The sequence below is a fragment of the Prinia subflava genome, chromosome 6 (assembly GCF_021018805.1).
Source record: "Prinia subflava isolate CZ2003 ecotype Zambia chromosome 6, Cam_Psub_1.2, whole genome shotgun sequence".
NCBI classification, from domain to species: domain Eukaryota; kingdom Metazoa; phylum Chordata; class Aves; order Passeriformes; family Cisticolidae; genus Prinia; species Prinia subflava.
In genome coordinates, this window is record NC_086252.1 from 32870734 (window position 1) to 32883968 (window position 13235).

Consider the following 13235-nt stretch of genomic DNA (forward strand, 5'->3'; position numbering starts at 1 on the left):
TAGAAAGGTGCAGGCAGGTGTCAAAGGTGACTTTGGGGACAGAAGTTGAAGATACAAACCCACAACTGCAGTGAGAAGAAAGTGTCACAAGTGCACAAGTTCCAGTCCTGTTGAAAGCCAAGTGCTGTGTCAGGTGCAGTTCAGATGGTGGGGAAGAAAAGCTTGGAAGGTTTCCTTCCCACCACCCCCCTTTGTATTGTAGACAAAATATCTTGTTAGTTCATGGAGTGCCTTAGAAACAGCATTTCCATTTTGGGGGAAAGAGATGTAAAGAATTTTTTTTTAATACTGCATTATTTTAGGTACTGTTACCACTAATCTTCTGGATTTAGAGAACTCCAGGAGATCTTTCCGTTTCTGGGGTTATTTTAAAATTCTTACATAAACTGGGTGATGGTCAAGAGGCAGAAACATTGTCTGCAAGAGATAATCTTACTGTGTGGCCCTCCTGTTGCAGGTTTCGGTGCCTCAAGGTTCCCAAGCAGTGCCCCAGCAGACGTATCAGCAGCCTGTTATAATCCCCAGCCAGTCCAGCCAAGGCCTGCCCACCACAGGAATGCCAGTCTACTACAGTGTCATTCCATCAGGGCAACAGAATAATCTAAGGTAAGCTTACTGCTCCTTGACTTCTCAGCAGCTGGGCTTAGTGGCGTTGTCAGAACGGACAAGATCTGCTTTTAGCACTGCAGATATTAGAACTATCATTTTAAAGGCAGACTTACAGGCACTCTATTTATTCCCGCTCTTATGCAATTAAGTGAAACAAGCAGTACTGCTTTAATGTGACATACTTGTTGGACTGGAAAACTTTGTCTTCACAGCACTTCCAGCAACACTTTTACTGCAGTTCCACCTCTTAAATTTTCTGCATTCCGTTTCTTACCCGTGAAACACCAGTGTGCTCAGCAGCTCAGTCTTTCTGCAGTCATATTTAAGATTACTATCCATTTTCACTGGTTTTGTTAAAGACGTTACATTAATAATGTGCAGAGGAGAAATAATTTGAATCCCAGAAAAAGACTGACTTCTTTTCTGGAACTTTGTATAGAAAAGGTTTAGCTTACTTTGTATTGCAGATGAGGCCTGCTGGCACCAAGCTGGCTGTGAAACAAGTATAGAAACTTGGCTTTTGTTTGATAAATAACCTTTTTTTTTTTTTTTCCTTTTTTTTTTTACCTACCTTGGTAGCAGCAAATTGGTCTGCATATACAGCCCTCCCTTAATATACATCTGTGTCCCCAAAGCAGACTATTTGAGAGCAGATAGGCAAGTACCTAGGAGAATTCATTAGGGTTAATGCTTGTTACAAATTTTTCTTTCTTGAATTTTTTTGAACTTACAAATGTGCAGCATTTAAAAACACCTGAGAGCTTTTAAACAAGCAGCAACAGTTTGAAGCTTGTTCATCCTTTTGAGAGTGCAGACTTCAGTAGTATTTGTGTCATCGCCACATGGTTTCCTCTGCTTAAATCTGAATTCCTGTTCTTTGTATCTGAAGGGTTTTTAATCCTTTTCTGTAGTTACTATATTTGAAATTCAGTGAAGTCACAGGTAGGCATAATTCCAGACTTTTCTTGAATTAAGTTTGGTTGCTTGATCTTTTGTGTAGTTTAGCATGTCCTTCTCATTTATTAGGAATTCAGAGCAAACTAGCAAGCAGTGACAGCATCTTGCTTTCATCAGAATAGTTGTACTGCAGCCCTTGAACAAGGAAAGCAGAATGCTGTCCTGCAGGAGCTGAGTGTCAAACCTACAGGTCACTGCTGAAAACTAGAATCAGTAGGCAGATCAGAAGCTGTGTGAGAGCATCTGTGTTAGTTTTCACTTGGTTTTGCCTGCTTTAATGGAAGGGAATCTTTGAATTAAAATTATAAAAGTGACCTATGGGACCAAGGATGGAACAAACTTTGAACAACATAGGTAAAAATAGTAGGTCCAAGAGGATTAAACCTACTTTTTTCCCCCAATCTGAAGACATTGTTTTATTCTCAGAATGTTTATCTGTTAGTACAGGATTCTACAGACAGTGTTCTGCTCATGGACCACCAACCTGGTGTTCTGGCTGAGCATTAGTGGTATAATAGAATCTATGTCTGTTACCTGGTTTGCCCCTGATTACCCTGAAAAACTACCTGGCATAAATAAACTTCTAAAATTATCCTTTTCCTGCATTTTGCAAACAGCTGAATGGTTGTTTATCCTTGGAGTGCTGTTCCATGTCCCACCCCTCTGGAAAAGCCATCTCCTGTCAGGGCTGTGTCAGTGGGCCCTGGAGCACAGCTGTGTCTGTGGTGTGCTGCCCCAGCTGAGGGACTGCAGCCCAAATCCTCATGGCAGGGGCTGTGGGCATCACTGAGCCGAGACTTCATTCTGCTTAAGTGAACAAGACAACAAATTGTCCTTTTATTATTATTGTTCTGTATGTCGTTATGCTGATATAGAGCTATGGATACAAAAATAGAACATCAAAATAGGTGAATTTATACAGTTTCTCAGTGTAGGCAGGGCACGTTTTTGCTAAGGAAGAGGTGGGAAGCTTCAGTCTTCTGAAGAATGAATGAATTCAGGGGTAGGTGGGAATATTACTGATTTAAGATCAACAAAAGCTCAGTGATTTGCAGTACATGTAGACAGCAAATGCAGAAGTCGTGATTAAATGAGTAGCATAAATGCCTGTTAGTCATGTTCTCTTTTTGTTGTTACAGTTCATCTGTAGGATATTTGCAGCCTCCTGGATCAGAGCAGATACAGTTTCCTAGAACATCATCGCCATGCAACTCACAGCAGCTTCAAGGACAGCAGTGTGCAGGTTGGGTGAACAAAGTTTTTACTGATAAGCTTAAAAAATGTCTAGCTATTGTTATGCTGGGTGGCTGGATATTTGCTATTAAGAGTTTGATTTAGAATAACTGCTGTATTCTATTTCCTCTTTTGTTCCATTTTTGAACTTATTTTCCATTTTAACCCTGAGGCATATTAATTTGAAATCTCAATTTTTTTATCTTTGAAATATCTCCAGTTACATTTTTAAAATCCAGTACCATAGATCATAATGCCTTGCACGTCTACTGGTGAGTTAAGACAGACATGGGAACCACACATTGGCAGCAGAATCACTTCCATCCTTTCCTGAATAGCCAGATGGGTCTGGAAACTTTGAGGTTTGGGGTTCTGTTTGACAGGAGCGAGGTACATTTTGGAAGCATACTTAGCTCTTCCACTCAAGAACCATTTTAGATTTCAGTTAACAGAGTAGGAGCAGAGAATTTATTAAGAGGACTTGAGAGGAATTTGAAAACTGAGCATTGTGGGGTAGCTTTTTGACCTGCTGGAAAGCTGAAAGTATTTCAAAGCTGTGTGGGGTGTTTTGTTTTTATGGCAGCCTTATTTACTGCTTTTGCTTTCATAGTTTATAGCAACCATTCAAGTCAGAAGCCATCACCTCCTACATTATTGCCACCTTCATCCAAGTCAAAGCCACAGCAGGCTGCTTCCATTGTGCACTACAGCATAATGTCTCCACCCTCATCCTGTAAAAGTTCATCCACTGGTCTTTCCATCATGCAGCCAAAAAAAGGTATCTTTTATTGGGATTTTCATCTAAGCATTCTGTCCAGAACCTACTGTAAATTTCCAGGTTGGTTTCATGGCTAACTGCTAGAACAACTGCAACTTGAGTGCCATCTGATTTTTTTTTTTTTAATTCTTCATCTCTATTGCTATTATTGTATCTTTTAAAATGATGACTTGGAATTTAAGTGAAACAGTGGCTGCATGGGGGCGGCCTGGAGGCCACCCTCAGCAGGGAGATGTTACTCAGCAGAAACATTTATTCAGGTTCAGAAGGTTTTGATCTACAGAATACTTGGGTAATTTTCAGAGGGTGTGTAAACAGAAGCTTCAATGTGTTTGAAAGCAGTGTTGACATAGATCTTGTCAATCCATGAAACCTTTATAAATGTTAATATCCAAACACTTAAAACTCTGAAGGTCCAACCATAAAACTGATGGACTGGTTAGGAGAATAAGAGCACTAGAGTTAGTCACCAAACAGGAGATTACAGAACAACCCTGTGACCACAGTGGCACTGTCTTTATTTACTATTAGGGAATTTGATACATTAAAGGCTTTTTGGTAAAAAAGGGATAATCTCAAATTCTGCTTTCTCAGTAGTTTGCAAGCAAGCACTAGATTAAACAATCCTGGATCAATGACCTAGATTCTGCTACAGATGTGGTGTTTCTTACAAACATTTATCTTTAAGGTATTTTTTAACCTGATTATTAGTAAATAGGTTACATGCCATTAAGTGGCAAGATCTGGGTTAGCAGTTCATGGGCAGGTTTGCTTTGGTTTCTGCTTTGCTTCAAGATTTTTTGGCTTTAATTCTGGAAGATCATCATTTCAGAATGTCTGAAGTGGACCTTGCAGCAGTTTGTGCCCTCCTGTCTATCCTGGAAGTGCTGCTTTTGTGCAGTTTGGATGGCCTGGTTTAGACCTGTCACCTGGGGTCTAAGGAAGTGTCAGGAAGGAAGAACCCTCTCTGGGGGAGCAAATTCTGGGGAATAAATCAGAGCTTGTGCTTTTCAGTAAGTGAAGGCATGGAGATGCTGAATGCAGGCCTCTGAGGCAGGGCCAAAGAGCAGTGCACAGACAGGCAGCAGAGCTGTGGTACAGGGACCAGACTGTAGAGCTGGGGAGGCTGTGAAGGATTGCTGGGTTTCCCTTCTCATGGGATTTGACAGGTCATAAAGTGTCTGCAAACTGACTTGTGCACTGTATGACACTTGATTGTGTCAGGATACTTGGTTAGGAAAAGAACTCCATTTAGATTGACACTCTTTTAGATATGGTGCTGTAGACGTTTCTGAAAGGCAAACATGTTATTGTTGGGTGCTCCATTCTCACAGAACAGAGATAAGTCAACAAGAGTATGCTGGAGTGTTGCAGAGTGAAATACTGTATATAAACCAGTAAGATGTAAATTATTATAATTCATAAAATATGTAATTATATGCATCTAATATTAAAATGAAACCCATTTTTGTGTGTTAGATACAGTGTGTGTATATAGGTATATCTCAGGTTTAAATATTGGGACTAGACAAGTTTATGGCTTTACCAGTGGAAAACGGTAGTGTTGTATATTATTCTGATCATGTAGCAGTCATAAATACAGTTGTATTTTACTCTGCTGTGCAACAAAACAGAAATATTCCCAATGTGGCTCTTGCAGGGACTCCGTAATTTATGTCCTCTGCTAAAGCTGGCCAGATACCTGATGCTTTGATTGCAATCTGTAACTCCTGGGTAATACTTCTTGCCATTAAAAAGAAAGTACAGATGTTAAAATATTGTTAATTCAGTTACCCATATAATAAATATTTCCAAATACAATTTACAAAAGCTATTGCAGTTTTAATGTTACACATTTCTTATTTTACATTGTTTGTTTTGATTACATTGATTTACATTGTTTGGTTTGATTTTTGAAGAAGTCTCTTTCTTTTGTGGAGCCCAGGGGTAGTGAAAATAATAGCCCATTATAAAAAACACCAGATGAATGCATTTTATAATCTGTATCTTGAAGCTATGATGTGGCAGCAAATTGAGAAGACTGCAGAATCCTGCTTTAAAGACGGATGATTAAATGATGTTTAACCTGTGTGTTTTAATTGTGGTTTCTGAGAAATGCTGTAAAAAGAGGGTAGAGCAGAGAAGGGAATGGCAAACAACCATTTACAAATAAAAAGGGCATTATATAAATTACCTGGGGCAGAGGGGGCGATGGTTTGTCCCTAGGCAGCCTGTCCTTACAGTTCCTGGTGCGAAGCCTTGTGGAGCAGTGCTGGCTGTTCGGGTGTTCTCCTAGACTCTGGAGTTTCTGTGGCTGCCACAGTACCCAAGTGGGACAGGCTGTGGGGATCAGTTTGCAGTATCTGCCCAGAAAAGCCTTCCTAAGGGAGAGCTTGTAAGTGAGGGTAAGCTTGCCTAGACTGAACCTTGATCCCAGGTCTTTCTGATATATGCTATTCTATCAGAGAAAACATTTTGAGTCTGATTGCTGTAAAACATGTCAAACTAACTAGGAAACTTCTGCTTTTAAATGAAGCATATTTTCGCTTAATATCACTTTCTGTAACACAGTGCTCTGATAGAAACTGCAGTGAATGTTGAATACTGTCAGCTACTGATAAATAGAGTGATTTCTTTCAAAGACATTCTCAGCAGTGAGTTTCAGTGGCTCCACTATCTCTTGTTCTGGGAAGCGCTCTCTATTGCAGGTGTAGCTGATAGTGCAAATGTAAGTGTACAGGAGACAGTGCTCCAGTTTTCCAGAATCAGCAGCTTCCTCAGCAGAGCATGTTCCGTGTATTAATCCCTTTTGCCGTGCCGTGCGCTGACGGTGCCCTGTGCTCCTGTGCCGCAGCCGCAGCGCCGCCGCCCGCCGGCGGGGTGGTGATGATGCAGCTCAACGTGCCCGGCGCCGCCGCGCCGCGGAACCCGTCACCGCCGCAGAGGAAGGCCGGCAAGTACTACTGTGATCACCCCCGCGGGCACAAGGCCACGGAACTCAGCACTTTAGACGGTGCTGCGCAGGTAGGGGGTGCTGCTTTGCTTCCCGGGATGACTTCAAACATGCATAAATTTTGTCGTTTTTCAAAAGTTCTTTTTGGGGAATAAAAATCTTGCTCTGATTATACTTAACAGAGCTATTTTACGTTCGTTTAAGTCTTTGAAGGCTGGGGTGCTGTTCAGCTTGTTCAGGTGGTGCTTTCTGAAACGCTAACGTGTTGTTTTTCCCAGCTGCAGCACAGTCCTCAACTGGGCAGCCCTGTCACCTCGCCGGCTCAATCACCAGCACCAGCCCAGCTGTCCAACATGAAGAACATCCGTCCCACACTGACACCTCTTTCTATTGTGTCCCAGTTTTCTAGACCTTTTGTCCCTGGACAAGGTAGATTTTTAGTTAACTAAAATGTGTGTGTGATTTTTGTTTGAATGTTTTAAAATGCAACTTACATGAGGATTTTCTGATGAGCTGTGGCTCACTTTAGTAGGATTGCTATTGAAGCAGAACCACCAAAATTATTCACTCAAACATCATTTAAAATTTCACCTTATCACTCTGCACTGATTCTGTCCCCCATATCTTCAAAGGCTTTTTATCTCCTCATTAATGTGTTTCTCTAGCACACTGGCTTTCTCATATTGTGAAATTTCCCATTTCAGCATTGAAAATATTAATAAAATGTTTGCTAGAATTTAGCTTCAAGTCTTAAACATAAATCATTAGCTGATAATGCACTGAATTGCAGCACTGCCTAAGCATGTATTCTTCATTCCTCTGTAGAACAAGTACGGTAGGATGGAGCCTGTAGCCAGGACTGTACCTCAGTTAGTATTTCAGATAAGGCCCACAAAAAATTCCTTGCAGAAGAATTTCAATCCTCTGCTGACATGTCAACAGAAAAACATAAAATAGGGGCTTTTCACAGAGATGGGATAGTGGATAATGTTTAAAATACAATGATATAAACCTTTTTTGTCAGTGAGCAAAAGTATCCTGGTAAAATTCCCCAACTCAAAATTAACAGGTCTGTTTCACAGAAAGATTTACTTTAAAGCAGAACTTACAGAAAATTTTGTATGTCTCTCTTATTGATAAAGAGAACATTATTTTCTTGTCTTTGTCTTATTTGTTGCACAATCTTTGTCATTGCTCTGTATTCTGATGATGTAAAAATTCCAGGTGACCTGTTTGAAGCACACCTCTTACCTCCCTTAATCTGCTGTGATTACTGAAAACTTCCAGTGCATTGTCTTTGTGCATCCTTGCAACAAATAGAAATCTGAAGAGGGACCTGGCTCTAATCAGGGCTATAACCATGAAAATGACTAAATTAGCATGCTGAGAGGAGCTTAGGCTTATTAAGCTCATTTTGAAATGAAAGGACTTATCTAAGACTGCAGTGAAGAAAAACTTGGAGTGTAATCCCTCAACACCAGCAAGTTTGTACCTTTTCACCTTGGGTGAGGATGTGGCTGACACTGATGGAGCCAGGGCAGCTCTGGGTCTGTTAGCCCAGACAGACACTCAGCTTTGTGCACAGCGGTTCTGCCTTCTCTTCTGTGTAACATGTTCGGTGTGAGGAAGATTTCCTGTAACACAAAAACCCTTCTAATTACCTTTCTCTTTAAGGAGATGCCAGATACCCATTGCTTGGCCAACCCCTGCAATACAATCCATCTTTATTACGTGGACAAGTAACAAGCCAACAGGTATTCAAAGAGAACAATCTCATGGCAACAATGAAAAAAAAAATGAATTCAGGGCTACCATTACAACCACCTTGAACAGGAGAATGTGTTATTGCACCTGGAGAGTGCTTGCTTTGCAATAAGTATTATTCTGTGTCAGTATTCCCCATTGTTCTTGTTTGTTGTATTAAAAAAGTGAGAAACATTTATCTGAACTTTGCCTTTTAGGCACAGTGTAGATGATGGATTTTTTTTTTTAAAGCAATTCACTACCTAATTCAAAACTCTAAAGGGGATCTTTTGCTAAGACTATTTTCTTCTATTCAAGTAACCATTTCTAAAAAACCTAAAAAATACATGCGGTAATTTCTAAACAAAGAGTGGGTTTGTTCCTTGTAAGAAAAACAAACCCAAAATATTGGTGTTAGCAAAGTTGGAAAGTCGTTCCCTCTAATTTTTGGGACACACAAACCCCCTGCCTCTACCTTGCCCACTTCTACCCAATGCCAGCTAGAGGATGTGATGGCTGGGGCAGGGAGATGTTCTTCCAAGATGATTTAAGGTGATTTTTTTTTCCCCCATCATTGCCTCTCTTTCTTCTGTAGTGAAGGATTGAATGTGCCTGCCTAGGATTATCAAACTCAATAACTAAAATTGGATGTGAAAATCTTCTCTGTCCCATGGTGTAGTGCAAGTTATTTTCCAGACATTCCTCTGCACTGCTTTTCACTGAGCTGACTAGAAATTTTAAGGTACTGATGGATTGTCATTAAAGCCCACCCTTTGTGTCAATCTTGCCAGTGTCAGCCTGGAAACAGACATGGAAACAGGGGAAAGAAGCCAGCAAAGAAGGCTGCTTCAGCAGATCTTGGTGCAGGAGAACCAGGTACAGAATTGCTGACTGACACAGTCCTCCAGAAAAATGGATTATGGTGATGGGCTGGGAATGGGCGAGAAAAGCACAGGTGGGAAGGGCCAGAGTGAAGAGTAATTGGACAGAAATGGACATGGCAAACACTGGAAACATAAGGATGCAGAGGAAGACATGGAGAGAGGGGCAGAGGGAAGTTAAATGGGAAAAGTGTAGTTTTGAAGGCTGGAGAAAAGACCAGAGAAGTTCAGGATTGGAGAGTACTAAAAGAAGGAGCAAGTATGTCAGTTTACTAGATCTGATTGATATTGTTACATTAACTATTAATTATACACACCCCTGCTTCCTTTTACTGGCTAACAAGTCAAGTCAGACATAAACCACAAATCAGTTTGTGCTTTTTGGTTTTGTTGGGTTTGGTTTTTTTTGTTTTTCCAGTTCTAATATATATATATAAATACATGGATTTGGGAGACATACTAGATCTAGAGATTAGCTCGTTGGAACTGGTAAAGATGTCATCCAAATAAAATCTGATGGCGTCTATGCTAATGCCTTTACTGGAAAGAATTTTTGCTACCTACTGTCAACTCTTTACAGGAAGTTACAGATTAATCAGTTTGTTCTAACAATTTAGTGGGAAGGAATTTTTTGAGATAGGATACTCGTTTTTTTGGCATGGTGATGTGTGAAGTGTTACCAGGCAAGGCCAGTGAGATGCAATAGTGAGTTCTGGAACCTACAGAACGAGCTGTTGATGATTTTATTATTTTCACCTCTTTGTTCTGAGGACCCTCCTTGTATTCCCAGCTTTTATTTGCGAACTTGTGTTTGTAAGCAGTGCTAAATGTGAGAGCAAAGGCTCTCTAGAATATCAGGAAAGCAGAGCCTGTGGATGTGGTATCAGCCAGCTGAAGATACAAGTATGAAATCAGTCATTTTTCATTTAGGGTGTTGTATCATCATGTGCAATAACCAATTTAGATCCATCGTTTTTCTTCTTTCAGTCGTGGGGAAAGTTCTAGAAATCACGGAGCTGCCAGAAGGCATAACTCGAGTGGAAGCAGAGAAGCTCTTTGGTGAACTGTTGAAAGTGGGCGCCAAGATCCGGTGGCTGAGGGAGTCGCAGTGCCTGCAGCAGCAGCAGCAGCAGCGGCGGCTGTGCGGGGACGGCGGCGCGGAGCCCTCGCGCGCCGGGGACTTGGCCTCCACCTACACGGTGCTGGCCACCTTCCCCAGCATGGCGGCGGCGCAGAGCGCGCTCAAGCGGCAGGGCAGCGCCGCGGTGGGCAAGTTCCGCCTGAGGACCAGCAGGAAGCACTACGACCTGCACGTGCTGGAGAGGGCCAGCTCCCAGTAGCGCTGGCACCGCTGGACACGCGGCCGGGACCGCTCCCGTGTCCTCCCTCCGCGACTGGTTTGACGTCATGGGCTTTCTGTTCTCGCCACAGAGACTCCTGGGATGTTTTGTCACCTGACATTTGCCATTGAAGAATAAATAACCCAGTGAATCCAGCAAGATGAAGAAAAAAATTTGCAGAGTTCATGCAAGGAATCATCTTTGCGACAGGCAGCTTTCTGTAAGGAATGCTGCTGAAATGCCCCCTACTTTTATAGTAGTTCTGTTTTATATTTTTGAAATCTTGTATCAGATCCAAAGTTCTATTGTACAGCAGATGTTCATAAAAATCCATATGCAGATTTGTATTTTATAGTCCCTTTTCACAGCCAGCACACAGCTGTCCATTCCAAGGCGGGAACCTGAGGATTGGTGGAGGGGAAAAGAGAACCATTCTAAGGAATTATATTCATTCTAGCAAACTACCTGAGATCTTCAAGTTAACCTGTTCTTTGTCCCTCGTGTGTTTTTTCTTTTTTCTTTTTTCCTCTTTTTTTCTAAGAAAAAAAGAATGTCATTTTAGTAACTAACTCCGTAGGTGGTCCTTGTGTTTAGCAATACATTCAAACAATGTCAAAAAAAAGTTTGTACCCTTGAAGAATTTGCTTCTGATCCAGCAAGTTTAATAATTACTAGAAGGGGATTATGAATAGGTTACAAAGAATGTTCACTGAATCACATTTTAATATTTCTTTTTAACAGAAGTGTGAAGAAACTTTATGTATCTTCATACAAACATCAAAGTATTTGCACTTTAATTGTGTTCCCACCAGTCTGGGTCTCTTTCTCTTCCTTTTCACGCTAAGATGATTGTGTTTGATAAGTGCTGGAAACCTTTTTAATGGTTTAAGTTTTCATCATTTGCAGATGCTCACTGGACATTAAAGATTCATTGCACATAAATGAAACAAAACTTTTTCAACTTGTGTAATTTGCAAGTCTGTACAATGTGTGCTGATGCAAGCCTTTTTCAGTTCAAAAGAATAAATGTTTACAAACACAAGCTTTTTCTGTGCACTTGTTTAAGCTTCTAGGAGTCCTCTGAAACCTGGATGAACTCACATTAATGGCTGGGATTCTTTCAAATGTGAGAAAAGAACTTAAACCCACCTAAAATATTAGAACCTCTTGAAAAACCACCTGCTGTTCCTCTTCTGGCATTTATGTTATCCAGTCCTTCATAATATTTAAATGTTTCTCTGTATGAGTAAAAAAGAGAAATTAATCAGATGCTGTAAGGGACTGCTCCTGTTTTTTATCTCAGGAACTGATCTGCTGTGTGGACAAGCAACTACTTGGTCACTTCATGAGGCTATCATTTTGTGCATTTGTGACTTCTGAAAGAGGAAACTCAAAGTTTGTGTGTAAAAACATTTTACAGGGGGAAAAGGTGAAGAATTAAGGTGCCTAAACCAGTTTTAATTTTCGTTGTTAATACAAATTATTCTATCCCTGAACACCCAAACAGTGATGAGGTACTTAGAGGAAAACTTAGAAAACTGACCTGTCTGGGAATAATGTGGCCTAATAAAGTATTTTTTATGGGACTTGATTCTGTGAAATGCTATAGCAACAGGTATTTACTAAAGGTAAACCTAGATGCTCCCCTAAAACAAAAGGAGGATGTTCAGTTCCAGTCCCCAGATCAAAGACAAATCTCCTCATTCCAGTGTAGAAGGATGGTAGTTGCCATTCAGGTTGTGCTTGACTGGGGATGTATTTCTCTCTGCTCCTCGCACTAGACTGCTGCAGCTCAGTGCACCCAAGGCTAAAGTCAGTCAAAGCCCCAGTTTATCAGTGACCCTCCTCTGGAGAGCACAGACACTGCCACTGCTGCCTGCATTGGCTCTGCCTCTTGCTGATTGCCGTGCTCATTTGTGCTTTAATCCTGTACAAGTGGCTAAGGGATTAAAGGGCTGCAGGGACAGGTGTCAGCCCAGCGAGGCTGCTGCCTCCCGTCACTAACTCATTCCACTGCAAGACTCTTGCAGTGGCTGAGAGCTTCCATCTGTTCTGAATGACCCCAGCACTAAATCTTGCATCAAATGAAACCCTCTCCAAAGAATGCTGCATGTCTTGCTGCATTTCATAAACTGCCCTCATCATAAACACAGAAGAAAAGGTAATATGAGGTAAGCATGGAGAGTGCAGCCCAGACAATGGGAAGGGAGAGCTACACTGGTTAGGAACAAGGCACTTTTTATCAAGGAAGTTGTAACCTTGAATGCAAGTTGCACTAGAAGAAAAAATTAAAACGTAATAAGCCAGTTGTATTCTAATTCAGAAACGGATCCTTTCCAGTTACTACAGGTGTGCCATCATTTGAGTATGTTTTATTCTGTGTTAAACAGGGACAGTTAGTTTTTTATCTGGATGTGCCGATAGGAGCCACACAGGTACAACTCACAGGACTTTGGCTCTGTCAGAGGCATCTGATGTCTACAGTGGGCAAAGTATTAAAATATTTCCAGTTCAGTTGTGTTTATTCCTGGGTTTGTGCTATTTCATACTTTCTCTAGTAAGCAAACAGGATGCAAACTCATCTAACCAAGACAGTTTATCCCTTCCTGGCCTGTCTACCCTTCTGCCCCTTCTGGTTCCTTAAACCACAAAGCCCAGGCACTGTGTGCAAAACCCCTGGCACAGCATTTGTTCCACGGATTTGGATCACACTCTAGAAGGCAAATAAAAGCACTTTGTGC

General features: G+C 41.2%; 1 protein-coding gene across 6 annotated transcripts in view; it reads left to right on the forward strand.

The window, feature by feature from the left end:
• R3HDM1 (R3H domain containing 1) overlaps positions 1-12080 on the forward strand; it is a 77823-nt gene extending 65743 nt beyond the window's left edge. For 4 of the 6 annotated variants that reach the window (XM_063400969.1, XM_063400975.1, XM_063400971.1 and 1 more), the window contains 8 exons: positions 458-606; positions 2706-2809; positions 3410-3577; positions 6432-6601; positions 6809-6959; positions 8205-8284; positions 9065-9149; positions 10142-12080. In XM_063400969.1, the coding sequence (XP_063257039.1) occupies positions 458-606; positions 2706-2809; positions 3410-3577; positions 6432-6601; positions 6809-6959; positions 8205-8284; positions 9065-9149; positions 10142-10494 (1260 nt within the window). In that variant the 3' untranslated portion in view covers positions 10495-12080. The remainder of the gene's footprint in view (positions 1-457; positions 607-2705; positions 2810-3409; positions 3578-6431; positions 6602-6808; positions 6960-8204; positions 8285-9064; positions 9150-10141) is intronic. The other 2 variants (XM_063400970.1, XM_063400974.1) reach the window with 2 other exon arrangements.
• Positions 12081-13235: the final 1155 nt, after the last annotated feature.